This window comes from Artemia franciscana, unplaced genomic scaffold, assembly GCF_032884065.1.
Source record: "Artemia franciscana unplaced genomic scaffold, ASM3288406v1 PGA_scaffold_45, whole genome shotgun sequence".
Lineage (NCBI taxonomy): Eukaryota > Metazoa > Arthropoda > Branchiopoda > Anostraca > Artemiidae > Artemia > Artemia franciscana.
The window spans coordinates 29,086-44,902 of NW_027062686.1; the positions used below are offsets into that span (position 1 = coordinate 29,086).

The window sequence follows — 15,817 nt, forward strand, 5'->3', positions numbered from 1 at the left end:
TATAATTTGTTTTCTCATAATTGAATTTGCTGTGAACAAATTACACGATGATAAGTAAATGAAATGCCCTTTTGAACCATACAATAAACAGTTTGTTTTTCATGGAGAAACATAGATTGTCAATAAGCCTTTTTTTTTTTATCGAAAGGTTCTCAAGACTGTAACACCAATGACAACTTTTTGGTGTTATTTGAAAGTGTCACTCATGGTGAAAAGGCGTACTATTAAAATATTATTAAAATTACTGAAAAAGTAGTTGGAATACAATTTCTAGAGCTGGACTGAAAGGGAGTTTGAGATAGCTAGATCATGTTTTACAGACAATACGTTTTGTGCCCAAAGATTATCATCTGGTAAAGTAGAAAAGCAGTTAACCCCTTAACGGGGTGGAAATTATTTAAGAGAAACTAGAACTTCATTGGAGGTGAAGAATAATGCCTTGAATAAACAAGTCATATATGTATTTCAAATTTGCGAGTTATTGACTTTGAAACGGCAAATACCATCTCCGAGAATATAGCCCTGGATCTATTTGTTAGGTTTAGATTAGTTAGATTAAGTTTAGTGTTCCCTATCAAAGACTACGAGCCTGAGGAAATTTGCCAGATTTTCAAAAAAGAGAGGAAACAACCCCTGAAAGTCGAGAAATCTAAAATCACACCATCGGATTCAGCGTATCATTGAACCCTTATTTATAAGTTTCTGAGTTCATATCTGCAAAAATATGGAATTTTGTATTTTTTGCCACAACAAAGATCACGGATGTGTGTATTGATTCTACTTATTTCCCATGAATGATACAAATCAATGATTCAATAGTTAAGTTAAGGAAGTATCAACAGAATTTTCTCTTTAAAGTTCAGGGAATGGCAGTCCCTAAAAATGTTCTAGCATACCTGCTCGGAAAACGCTAAAAACTTGTTCAAAAGAAGTGCCCTTTAAAAAACCTGGCCGCTTCGAGAGTTCCTGTGATTTCTCCCACGTTGAATTACAGACTTGCCGGCACAGATTTACTGCCTTTTCAATCAAAATTAATCGTCAACCCACGAATTCTCGACATATTTCAATGACAAATTATCCCCTGGGAGCATTCGCTAATGAGCTTTTCATCTTTGAGACGGTCAGCCGACGTTGAGGGTCGCAAAATAGTTTATATGGTGTTTAATATTCTTACATCCTTTCTTGTGACCGATTTCTCATTCAATTCCTGGAAGACCAACTTTTTTGTTCGGTCCCAAAACGTTATCTATAAGGTTCTAGAACGTTATATATAACGTTACTCCTGGAAGACCTACTTTTTTGTTAGGTCTAGAACGATATAGCTAAGGAATATGAAATTAATGAATTCAATGATATCATGCCCTTACCGATTCATGTGCTTATGCTAGTGTCTTGATCTTTCGATGCAAGTTACATTTTTAGGCTTGTCGCAAAATCGTATGTTTCTGAAGAATTATGAAACTTAAAGCATCAAAGAAAAATGTTTTGCATCCAGGACCAAAATTAACTCAATTCATGCCTGAAAACTTTCAATTCATGCCAAATATTTTTAGCTTATTTTTTGCTAATTTTCACTCGTGTTCCTTTATTGAAATTTGGCGCTCACTACTACCAGAACTGGATAACTGCAAATGAGGGTCTTTCCCATAAAAAATTTAATCCCAGATTCTTTCTATCTTTAAGATACATACGGCTGTTTGAGTGACCATATAGTAAATCAGATTCCATTTTCAATGTCCTTAATACTTCAAATAAAATTTCACTAATATTTGTGGCCCCTTTGTTTGTTGCTCTTTCGGAGCAAGTTACAGCCAAGGCCATACACACGGGTTTATTTCCGGGGGGGGGGGGATTTGAGACCCCCCCCCTCGAAAAAAAATCTGACACGTAGAAACATAAAAAAACATAAAAAAAGTTTTATGCGCTTTTTGTAAAATACCCTAAAAATTACCCTTCCCAACAAAAATCATCCAGATGCCCTTTGTGCCAGCTTTAGCCATGCCACAAACTTGCATGTTTCACATGACATTAACCATCAAAACACTACCATTAAAAGACTGAATCCTGACTTTTGATAGGTTTATTTTTTCACATTAAAGATACATGATCCGATAAAAATTCCTGCTAAATAGAAAAAAAAACAGTAAAATGCACTTTCTCCGTCGGTTTAGAAGACAGCAACTCTACCTCAGCAACCACTTGACTGAATTCAGTAAAATCACCATCATCCTTTCAAAACGGAAGAAAAACTAAATTTAAACAGATAACTACATATCACAGACAGTTATCTAACTTTCCATTAAGGAGTAGTTTTCCTTAAGATATATATCATAAATTTAAATCAAATAAATTTCTATACACCAATAGAAACAAAAAAAAGTTATTCATTATTCTAAAAGCATCACGATCAAAAAAGAGAAAAATTTAACCTATTGTTTAATATCAATATACAATGTGGCTTATCAATTATATTAAATATTTGTATTATCGTAATATTATAGTTCTAGAATAGTTTTAAATGTAATCCAGCTGGAGGTTAAGTAGTTATATTACGCATAGGGAATTAATAACTGTTAGCTGAGTATCTATTCACAAAAATGTAAAAGTTAGGGGTAATGCGTATTTTCCAAAATCTATCGTCATTTTCGATTTTTTTTTCAATTTAATGTCCAGTACAGAATATTTCACAAGAAATATACAAAGGAAGTTGCTACTCAAATCTAGAGAGCGATGGAAAAAATATAAAGGATGCATTTCCTCCCCCAATCGGCCTGACTGTTGGATGATTCTCTTCAACACACTTCGGTTCATAATACAATATACACCATCATTTGCATCTCGCCCATAAGCTCTTAACATTTTCTGCGCCCTTTTTGTAAACAGTTTCTCCTTTGTCATTACATTTTAAAAAATCGAAAATTGCTGAGACTTTTATTTCATTTTCAACAATCAAACTAGTCTCACTAGTCTATAGAAACATCGTCTATAGTAAATTTTGTATGCACAGTCTGCTATCCTTTGTTCTTGCCTTTGTCAATCATTCAATCATGTTTTTGTCAATCATGTTTTTTCAAAACAGTCCGCTATCCTTTGTCAATCATTTACCAACCAATCATTTAACCATTCAATACAGTTGTTAATTGACAGTCAATTCATATTCTTTCTTCGACAGACTAAACAGATTGCGTTAAAAATATATAACCAATATTCGTTTTAAGAACTCCTTATGGTATTAGATCAATATTTTGAGGCAGTTGCTTTGTTCAAAACGTTCGAAAGGTCCAAAGAAAATCTCTAGCGATTGCATCGACTCCCAGCCCCTGGAGCAAGGCCCAAAAATTGTGCAAATTGCCAACTCTTTACGTATAGGTTTGAACATGGGATAAGAGACTCCAGTTGGATAAATAAATAAATCTTACGGAAATATTTTGTATCTCTTCCGATTTTTGCTAGAATATTTATTAATATATTTCACATTTTCGATTCTTTTTTTACAAAAGTTGTCTGTGCACTTCCTATTTGCTTCACTCCCCCCCCCATTTTTGAGCCTTAATTTAATTAGCAATTTATTAGGCAATTTATTCGGAACATTTAATTAGGCAATTTATTTGGAACCCAAATTCTATCTTTTTGTTGCATTTATTATCATTAATTAGTAACATCTAATAATTACGTCATTACGCAATTACCTATCATAAGGCACGTACGCCAATTTCTACGAGGGATGACTTTCAGAGGATTTGGTCAAGTTGACAGAACTAGATTTAATAACATGTATTTGATGACTCTGAAGGGAACACGGGCAGGTTTTTTTGTCTTTTCGTGTGCCAGTGGCAATTATTAACCATTATTTTCTGAGATTAAGGACTCGGATATACATTGTGTCCCTCAAAATTAAAATATAGGATAAAGTATGAACTACAGTAATTTTTTACTTTTAACTAAATATAGTTAACTCAAATCTTCAAGTTACGTAATGAATTTAAAGCTTCATACGTTTTATTGAACAATAGCTCGTTCAGGCACATGGAGAAACACTTAAAAATTGATCGATTTTTGATCTAGAAAATTTTTTCTAGTTTCCCTATGATACTGACAAGTTTTTGGTGTGTCTTGGAGCAAAAATGAGCAGTCATTTTTAAATGTGGAAAGCATGTCAAGCCAAAGTTCTGAGATTTAGTTCAAGAACCATCAGTTCTTATCCAGCAAAACTGATACTTTGCATAAAACTTTCACAAAAGAGGAGGATGCTGGGCAAGAAAACTTGGCTTGGAGACTTAGCGCGTATAAGTGTATGTTGACTGCGTTTTTCAGAAAAAAAAAAAAATCACCACTCATTTGAATACTTCCGCGCGTACCAATCAATTTTCCCATGTGTCTGAACGGACAATAACTATTGCTGGTCGAAGAAATCTAAAGCCTAATTTCTTTTAAATCATATATCAAAATTGTATGTCATAAACTATCAGGAACTCAGGTCCCAGGGATGCATTTAGACCCTCAAAAATACATGGCTAAGGTGTTTAGCACGTTATTCCTTTTGAAATGAACCTGGAACTCAGGTCCCAGGGATGCATCTAGACTCTCGAAAACACATAATAATCATCTACCGATAATCATCGGTAGATCATCGGTAATAATCATCTACATAATAATCATCTATTGATAATCATATCAACTACCGATATTTTTATATTTAACGACAGTTTTTATAATTTTTATAATTAATTTATTAATAATATTTTTATAATTAAAAGACAGTTTGACTAATGGGACCTGCTTTTTTTTAAGAAGCATATTTTTCTACTTACTTTAATTAAAGCATCATGTTATCTTTAATCTCAAACTTTATTTGTTTTGTTAAGTAATTATTGCTCATCTGTCTACTTCATTATAATAAACAGTTATTAATTTTCAGGATTCAGCTCCCGGATATGCATTCAGATACTAGGAATCAAAAACATGTGCATTCTAATATTATAATATATATATTAGTATATATTATAATATATATCTAATATATATAATATAATAAAGTGTATAATAATATTCTAGATATTCCTTTTGCATTATTTTTGCTACTTCTGAGTACAAAAAAATTTTTTTTTTTTACATATTCAACGTCTGGTTAAATCAAAGACTAAGCCACGTTTCCAAAATAAAAAGTTTGCACTCCAAAATCCTATCCAAAGGGTTATAGGGTATTTCAAAAAGAGAAATCTGGCACATGTGTCGCCGAACAAGCACCAATGCCATCTAACATTTGACATTTCTTGTTTTTTTATTTCTGATTTAATTATTGGAAAAATTAGAACTTAGCGCAATTAGCAAAATTAGTGTAGTAGTAAGTGTCTGATCTACATTCAGAAAAAAAACACAAGTGCTTGATGACATTGCTATTTTGTCAACACTAGCGACAGTTTCCACTAATTTAAGTTGCACATACTTTTTAACCCTACCAAAAATCTCTCAAACTTTACTTACTATCACAGCTCAATGGACAATTTTGATTGTCAAACAATATCCAAATTAAATGGAGTAGTTTTTTGACGATTAAGTCAAAAACCAAAACACAAAAAACAAAAATAAATTAATGATGCTTCTAGAATAATGTACAATCGTCCCTGCTAAACCTAAAAGTCTTGACTGACGTGTTTCAAAAACAAATCTATTCACAGATTTAACACCTCATAGTATAGTTTTATAAACCAAATGTATTAAATAGAGGTTCTACTAGCAGCCCTGGTATATTTAACATTTAGGTTCGATGTAACTGCATTCATTCCACTTAAAACTCTTAACTGCATACGTAGACGCATTAGGAGCCTGGTATAATATATATTCTCAGTGCCGATACATTTCTTCACTCTACTTAAGGATCTAACTGCACTCATTTCACTTAAAATCCTTAACTGCATACGTAAACGCATTAGGAGCCTGGTGTAATATATATTCTCAATGCCGATACGTTTCTTCACTCACTGCACTCATTTGAAAAACAAGCTGTGCACAGATTTTTCTTCCTGTAGTGTAATTCCATCGACTAAATATCTTAGCTGGAGAATGTACCATAAGTGCAACATGGATGGTCAACGTGACAATATTTCTTCACTTCACTTTCAGGTCTTAACTGCAATTTGTTTTACAAGAACCAAGTAAGCTGTAAATTTTGGATAATGTAGCATTGCTCAGTCGACAGGCCTTATCTGCAAGATTTATTAGCAGCCCTGATAGAATTGACGTTTACGCTCGACTTAACTGCATTTCTTCATTTTACTTAAAGGCCGTAACTGCATTCGTTTTTTTTTTTAAACCAAGCTATTCATAAATTTTACATCATGCTGTGCACCTCCATCCTTATTTGGAATACCTACTAGGAGCCTGGATAGGTTCGACATTTGAGCTCAACATATCTGCACTTCCTCTTTGCGGCCTAAACGTCCTTATGACACAAAGGTCACAACTCCAGTTTCTTAGAAACTGAGCAATCCACAAATTTGGCATCATGTAGTGTAACACCATCGACTAGGTCTTATATGGAATACCTACTATGAGCCTGAGTAGGCTCAAAATTTAAGCTCAACGTATCTGCTTTCTTCTTTTCGACTTAAACATCCTTATGACTCAAATGGTCGCAACAATAGTTTCTTGAAAACCGAATAATCAACAAATTTGGCATCCTATAGTGTAACATCATCGACTAAGTCTTATCTGGAATACCTACTAGGAGCCTGGATATGTTCGACTTAAGCTTCAATGTATCTGGGTTTCTTCGCTTCGATCTAAACATCCTTATGACTCAAGAGGTCGCAATTGTAGTTTCTTGAAAACTATACAAAAATTTTGTATCCTGTAATTTAACTCAATCGACTAAAAGTCTTATTTGGAATAAATGCTAGGAGCCTAGCTTGGTTCAGCATTTGTAATCGACGCATCTGCATTCCTTCGTTTCGACCTAGACATTCGTATAACCAAAGGTCGTAACTGTAGTTTCTGCTGAAAACCAAGCTTTACAAAAATTTGCACATTGCAGTTTCACTCTATCCACTAAAAGTCCTATCTGGAATATCTAGTAAGTGCCTGGGTAGGTTTTACGTTTATGCTCGGCGTGAATGCATTTCTTCATTCCCCCTATATGCCGTAAACATACTTTATTCTAATTTCATGACAGGTAAGTTATGAACCTTAGGCGACACAGCAACGGCATATAATTTTTTTATCAAATAGCTGCAAGAAGATGGCTAGTTCGTAAATCAAATTTCGATTTAGTACAGTTTCCAATAAACATAAAGACAAATCCACATGCTAAGGGGTTAGTAGCTTCAGTCTGTTGTAGTTAGTCGGTTGATGTGTCCATATTGGTATTTTGCTCTGATGAACCATAATAACCTGCAAGAAGAAATTTTTCCATTTTATTTAAAAAATACAATTTTAAAAACTAGAATTAAACGAAGAAAATAGGCTACCCACAACTAAATGACTTTGTGTTTTTTATTTGTTTTTTTTTTGCTTCTTAATTACAGAGGATTTCCGAACCACAAACAATTTTTTTTACGTGTATTTACATAACGGAAAATTTTGAAAGAAAAACAAGAAAGTAAAAACCCACAATTAGAAAATATTATTAAAATATCCAAAAATATTTTATTTCCTTTCTAATTTCTTATCGATTTCAAAACTCTAAGACTTTTGGGAAAATACAAAAAAAAAAAAAAGTTGTCTTTGAACAATTTATCCAAAACCCAAATCTGAAAATCTGAAAAAACTGAATTCTCTAAAAAAATTTAAGATATTTTTCCACGTGTACATTCCCATTGTGTTGTACAAGCTCCCACTTAACCATTTCAAGCTATCCGATTTCACTGAGAATGACAAGTTTATTCCTAAAATAAAAGCAAGAAACTCTTTTCAGATGAAAAGAAAGAGTATCAATAAAAAGAAATAGAAGCGAGTAGATAAGATTCTACACTTGATACTACAGACGGTAATATCAGATTATCTCTAGAGCCTGTGATTAGCATCACTTTTCAGAATCACTCGAGTTCAATTTTGGGGACAATTTTCCATAAAAGGTAAGTATAAAATATAAAGCAGATAAAGTATAATAAAAAGATAATAAAAGTATAATAAAAGATAAATAATATAATATAAGATAAGAGATAAGATATAATATAGTATAATATAAGATAAAAAAAGTATAATAAAAGATAAAGATAAAGTATAAAGCAGATAAAGTATAAATATAAAGCAGTAAGTATAATACATATAAAGCAGAGATTTTTTGGATAGGTTACAGTTCCTATTTCCAGTAAATACTTAGAAAGGTAGTTATAAAGCTAGGGCATTCAAACCTCATGGAGGGCCATCTCCATGAGATGGCTCTCCCTCAAAAAGACATAATAATGTTGAACGTTTTTGCTATGAAACTCTGCTCCATGTTTAACCATGTTTATTAACCGTGTTTAACTATTAACCATGTATTAACTATTAACCTATTAACCATGTTTAAAAAAATAGGCAGCAGTGGATTTATTCTTTAACCCTCTCAGTCAAAGTTGACGCTATAGTGCAAGCGAATGTTTAGTAAGTATATTTAAAATCAAATTTGTATTCATTTATATAATCATCCTTGCATGAGTTTGTAGAAAAAAACAGATTTTTTTTTCAGAATCATGCAAGAGTGACAATAGGCTATAAAAAAAAAAAAAATGATAATGCACTTGGATAAATATTTTCTTATATTTTTATAAGGGAATACATGTGGTCGGGTTTTACAGATGAGTAATCAAGTTAATTACAGCGTCCAAACTCATTAGAATCGATTTAGTTTAACAGTATCAAGCGGAGATTAGTCACTCTGTTTAGAATTCCTATTTCCAGCAGCACTTAGATAGGTAGTGGGCATTCAACCCCAAAAATGGGGCATTCAACCCCAAAAATGGGGCATTCAAGCATAATGGAAAGTCACTTTTTGCCAAAAAGTTATAATATTGTTAAATGTTTCCAGTAGAAAAAGGAAGCTATTTATATCCGTTGATCGTATGAAAGTTGCAAACTTGTGGCAAATAATAGGCAGTGAGGAAGGAACATGAACTGCCAACGCAGAGTCGTATCCTGAATTTTGTTTGGGGGGGTTGAGGGTTACAAAATACTTTACAAAATGCATCAAAGTTTTTTCATGCATTTTGTTACATTTTAACAAGCCAGACAAACATTTCGGAAGATAGGGGGGGGGGCCGTCAAACACCCTACCTCTCACTTCAGATACATGTCTGTGCCAATAACAATGACAAAGACAATAACATGCCAGTGAAAAACTTAACAATATTTTTTTATGTTTCTTAGTAGCATATGGATGAATGCATAGTAAAAGTATTGCCAAAGTATTCTTCGTCCAAAAGGTTCCTTCTTTAAGTTTGTGATACTTGATGCTCAAATATCTGTTCAATTAAAGTTAATCGAAATTCTTCTTCTTGTTAAGGCAAGTATTTTACCTGTTATTCAGAGGGCACAAATTAACCTCTTGTGGTACGATTTTAGTTGGAAAACTTGTAGTTTACTTAAACGTGTTGGCAGCACAGAACCAAAAACATTAGAGCCTCCACCTTACTGCACCCATTTCCCTAACAGAAGAGGTGCAGTGGCGTCAATTCATAAGAATTTATGAGAGGAGGGGGGATGCTTTTCAAAATATCAGGGAGAGTAAATCTTCTGCTTTTTTCTATTATTTCAATGAAAATACCGAAATAGCACTTGTCAATAAAAATATCACAAAAAGGTATTTTTTCAAAATATAGAAAGGTGAAAGTCTAGGGGGTATATACCCTCCCCCCTGTGCTTGAAGAATGTTGCTCGGAATGTTAAGTTCTTTGTTTAGTGCTAATGTTTAATGTCACTAATCTGGCCTGCGAAGGAGTTGGCGAAAGGTCTGTCACCATTAAGGTACTTACAGACCAATTATAGATTAGACCAAACTATAAAGACAAACTATAAATTGCATTTCATCGTATATAAGGCGGATTTGGGCATATAATAGACATTGGGGCAGGGACGTACGTTGGGGTGTGCCTCGGTACCTGGGCCCCTCCAATCCTAAATTTTCTCATATTTCTAGGCACTTCTTATTCAACTTGTAATTTCTTATTCATATTATTTAGATGATTGGGAGAAGTACCTTCGCTAGGCTCTGGTTCCTCTTAAAGAAAATATGCTCCAAGCATACTGATGAGGATAAGGCGAAAGTTAAAGCAATTCCCGATAGGGTCACCTGGAAATACGTAAATCCAGTGATTGCAGTGATTACAGTGATTACGGTGACGATAATAAAATATAATCAAATATATATATATATATATATATATATATATATATATATATATATATATATATATATATATATATATATATATATATATATATATATATATATATGTATATATATATATATATATATATATATATATATATATATATATATATATATATATATATATATTACAGTAATAATATATATGATATAATATATATAATACTAATACTTATAATAAGTGACGATAAAATAAAAATGGAGATATTTTTTCTATTAACCAATTTTTTTTAAGCAATAGAACTAGAATGGCTACATGGACCGATCGTACGACTCATCTATTTGGGCATTATTTTGCACGGATTTGCACCCGTCCTAGAAATGTTGCCTTCCCCCACGGAAAAAAAATCAAGAAAGAGAATTTCAGAAAAAAGGAAAACTAACCCTGGTTTTGAAGGAGTTCATCTTGCTGCAACTGGCCGGGTGTTTGTGGCGGATTTTGAGCCATTACTTTTTGTCTAACTTCTCGAATCTTCAGCTGCAGGCAATTCTTATTAGGAAACACGTCACTATGCTTAGCCTAGAATTTAAACAGAACTGAAAACATATTAAAATAATAATATGCTAAAGCATGAATTGTCAACTAAACCCTAAACAGAAATAAAAAAATAAAATAAAACATAAATGTTAAAAAATAGAGCAACCGTTTGCTCTATTATTGTGGAGGTAATCATACCTCCACAGGGTATGATTCAAGCCAAGAAGTTCCAATTTCCATCAACTCCTTCCCTATGTGCTATTCCCAATACTCTCGAGGATGACCTGCTTTCCGTGTGGTCCCATATGGCTGACCAAAAAGAACAATCTTTGGTAATCTGTCACCCTTCATCCGCACAATATGTCCTACTCTTAGCCATGCTAACCTATGTCCTATTCTCAATACTCTCGGGAATAACCGGCTTTCCGTTTGGTCCCATATGGCTGACCAAAAAGAACAATTTTCGGTAATCTGTCACCCTTCATCCGCACAATATGTCCTACTCTTAGCCATGCTAACCTATGTCCTATTCCCAATACTCTCGGGGATAACCGGCTTTCCGTTTGGTCCCATATGGCTGACCAAAAAGAACAATCTTTGGTAATCTGTCACCCTTCATCCGCACAATATGTCCTACTCTTAGCCATGCTAACCTATGTCCTATTCCCAATACTCTCGGGGATAACCGGCTTTCCGTTTGGTCCCATATGGCTGACCAAAAAGAACAATTTTCGGTAATCTGTCACCCTTCATCCGCACAATATGTCCTACTCTTAGCCATGCTAACCTATGTCCTATTCCCAATACTCTCGGGGATAACCGGCTTTCCGTTTGGTCCCATATGGCTGACCAAAAAGAACAATCTTTGGTAATCTGTCACCCTTCATCCGCACAATATGTCCTACTCTTAGCCATGCTAACCTATGTCCTATTCTCAATACTCTCGGGAATAACCGGCTTTCCGTTTGGTCCCATATGGCTGACCAAAAAGAACAATTTTTGGTAATCTGTCACCCTTCATCCGCACAATATGTCCTACTCTTAGCCATGCTAACCTATGTCCTATTCCCAATACTCTCGGGGATAACCGGCTTTCCGTTTGGTCCCAGATGGCTGACCAAAAAAGAACAATCTTTGGCAATCTACCATCCTTCATCCGTACAATATGTTCTAGCCATGTTAACCTTTCTTTCATCAGAGCACTTGAAAGTGTGGTCCAACCACGTTTTTCATACAGATTGTTCTTTGATATGCAATCAGTCTAACTTGTTTTATATAAATACTTTCATTCATCTGGTATTTAATAACTCCCTTGAGACTTTCCCTGCAGCAAAGTATATCATACCTTTTTATTAATAAATGTCTCTATCTTTTCAAATCAGGAATCAAATGGTCAGTAGTCGGGCAAATGCAATAACAAGGCGTGTGATGTGACAAAGATGCGAAGTAATCTTGAAATTTTCTCCCTTCTTCAGCGTCTTTTACCAGAAAGTCCTCAACAAAGAGTTTACATTGTTAACAAACACCAAAAACAAGAAGAAAAGTAGGGAATTTCTCAAGACAGTGGGAAAGAAATTAGAATGAGTATTTCGGACCTATGTCCAAGGGCCGTCCTCAGCAATACAAATAAGAAAAGACAACTTACAAGAGGATAAAATCAATAAAACTAAAATGAACAGTTTTTCAAAACAGTCCCAGCATGCTTACCTCAGCGAACTTCTACTAGGACTCATGAACTTCGCAATAGAGTCACTTCGCCTCTCAGGCGGTGAAGCGCAGCAGTAATTTGTTAATAGTAGTAGTAGTATTGTATTTTAACATTATTAATTATACCTTTAACTATATAAATTTGTTAGTCTTGTACACGTTTAACAAATAATTTTCGATTATAAAAAGTTACCGTAGAACATAATTTTCTATTTCATACAACATTTCCGAATTAGTTTTTTATTACTGTTAATTTTTTAAATAATGAACATAATATAATTAGAACAAATAACAAACAGTCACAATATGCAACAACAATAAATCAAAAGTAACAAAATAAATCATAGTATTAAATAAATGTTAAGTTTTAATGTATTATCAATATTTAGAATAATTAAAAATAAATACTACTTTATTATATAATCTAATATAGTTTAAATACCACTTACTTGGAACGCTGAAGTCGCTTGGGTTGTTGGAAACATACCCTGCTCATTAAAGAGTTGCATAACTAGTTGCCGTCTTTGATCCAATATTTTCCTAAGGGATGAAAAACTTTTCTCACCCCCAGACACTGAGGAGGCAGTAGCTGGAGTTTTTGGGGTTCGAGGCGACTGTAAGGTGGGTGACGCCACATCAGTCGGATCACTGACATAACCACCTGAAAAATACACTATTATATTTTAATATTATAGAATGTTAATATAATATATTATGTTATAATATGTTATAATAAAACACAAAAAATCTTAATGTTTTTTTAAGTTTTTTAAAAATTATGTTCATTTATGTTCTATAAAAAAAAGACAAAAAAAAGTTAGTAGAGGCTCCTAAAAAAGTGCTAAAAGGAAAAAAGCCCTAGAAACAGAAATTGTAACTTTTATTTATTCGAGTCAAACAACGTAATGTATTTTGTATACTAAAAATTTATTATTATGAATTAAAAAAAAGTACATTTTTTTTTATAGTATAGACTGAAGTGTAGGCTAAAAAATAAAGTATAAAATAGGCAACAAAATTTTCCTGAAGACTAGCTTGAAGAACTACCACCCTGCCAAAAAAGAACATTTTAATACCAAACTTTTCTTTTACAGAATTTTCGTACTTTTTTTTATTACTTATATTATACACATAATACAACTTATACAGTAAATGACTAGACATTAATGGGCAAAGTCTAGCCAATCACCCGCCCAGGGGCTTGGATTAGATGAGTTACAAAACACTGACCCCACCTTGGGTCCTTCCATACCACAAAACCACGATTTTCTAACATTTTATAGTTTTTTTTTTTAATTATCAGATCTATAGGGTAAAACGATAGTTTTGTCAGTGTTGTGATGTTGGATAGTGAAAAGAAACCAGAAAAACTAATAAGATAAATTTCAAAGCGCTCTGGCCGTAAGCATTCCTACATTAACAATCGGCGGATTCGCGAAGATAAATACTGTCTCCATAGGAAAGCTAAACCTCTTAAGCTGTTCGGTACCATTCGTATTCACCTTGTTTTTGTCGATTTTTGACCCGAGCTTCAACTTTTTTAACATTTCTCACCCGCTATTACCAACGGAGACTATTTCTTTAAGAACTGAATTTCTAATTTTTTTACTTCTTAAAATATACATGGTTAAGTAAGTTTCTGCTTAAAGAATTCAAACAATCAGATTTAAGTTCCACTGTCCTCGGTACTTCGATTCTTATAATTATTATCAATATGCCATCTATATGCATACATATTGTCTTAAAATGACGGGACATAGATAGCAGTATCTATTCCCCTACATAGATTACATATTTTGAACGCCCTTTTGCTTACAATAGACACCACTCATTTAATGTATCCCCTATATATGTATATATATATATATATATATATATATATATATATATATATATATATATATATATATATATATATATATATATATATATATATATATATATATATATATATATACGATATATATATCCAATCATATACACAACTAAATAAAACCCGAGGAGCCATGAGACTGATTTCTTACTTTTAAAAACTTCTGGGTTAAAATCAGGTCCAAAGAATGTATTCCCAGTAACTTGAGCCGATTGAGGGGTCACTGATGGGGGATTGCTGTTCAAACCAGAAGCTTCAGAGCCAATTTCATCGTCGTTTCCTGTCATACGAGAGAAAAACAATTAGAAACGTTTTATGTCTCTTAACCTAAAGAACCTGTTTATTGTTAACAAGAAAAGGACATTACAATATGAATTGCGACGGTACAGTCAAGTTTCGAGCCCAAATTTACTGAACCCAAAATTTCGATGAAAACTTTACTGAAAGCACTGATCACATAATAACTCAAATTAATTCAGGGGTAGAACCCTTTTTTTTTTTAAGAATCAAACGATTCCTCTTTGGTCAAGCTACCAAGGACATCAAAATGAAATGATATTTTGCCCGCTTGACCATCTTAGGTCTATTCATATCCAAAACCACCATTCTCCAAGATTTGTGTAAATAAAACATTATGAAGGTCTTAGGACACCACCACATTTTCGTCAATGATAACAGACGAGCAGTCAAAATAAATAAGTCAAACTAATTAGCCAATTTGACTTCACTTTTAGGACATAAAAATTCAAACTTTTTTTGGCCACTTGACCATCTTATTCCCCAGGGTTCTATAATTCTAACTTTAGGGTTTTATAATTCTAACAATGATTCAACACTTTACTTGACAAAGTAATTTGGAATCAAATTGGAGTCCAGATTGTGCAGCCATTTTGCAGATAAGGCGTTTTGCTTTGAAGTGGCTTTTACTTCTATGTTCAATAACCAATCAATCATCCAAGAGGCAATCAGCCCTGTCCAGGACATTAGTAGTGACGGCGTTTTTTCATGGAAAGCTCTTTGACTAGTATTTAAATCCTATGGATCTCTCCTGATTATGTGACTGTTTCACGCTAACATATACATAACAACAGATTCTAGATATTTTTACTACCTTGAAATCCGAGGAAATCAGAATCCTTAAATTGGATTTTGATTTAACAGGCCCCCTGCTGTTAAGTCAATTAAGGTTTTTTTTTTCTCAGATATGATTTCCTTACAAATAATATATAACGTACTTCTTTAAGCATCTTACACCCCCCCCCCCCCCCTACAACATGACCTTACGCCCCTACTTAATCATAGATCCCTGTATTGTGAAGTAAATCACTTAAATTAAATAAAACATCAAAATAAACACCAGAAACTAAGGGTGCCGTCACCCTGAAGCACCATT

At 33.3% G+C, this 15,817-nt stretch overlaps 1 protein-coding gene across 1 annotated transcript; it reads right to left on the minus strand.

Annotated features, from left to right (window-relative positions):
• Positions 1-2,065: 2,065 nt before the first annotated feature.
• Positions 2,066-14,693, minus strand: LOC136041847 (protein capicua homolog; the record flags this gene model as incomplete). The annotated part of the gene is given in 4 exon segments (XM_065726624.1): positions 2,066-7,389; positions 10,751-10,886; positions 13,001-13,212; positions 14,576-14,693. Coding segments are annotated over 4 exon segments (519 nt in total), but the record flags the coding sequence as incomplete, so codon positions are not given.
• Between the last annotated feature and the right edge of the window lie 1,124 nt (positions 14,694-15,817).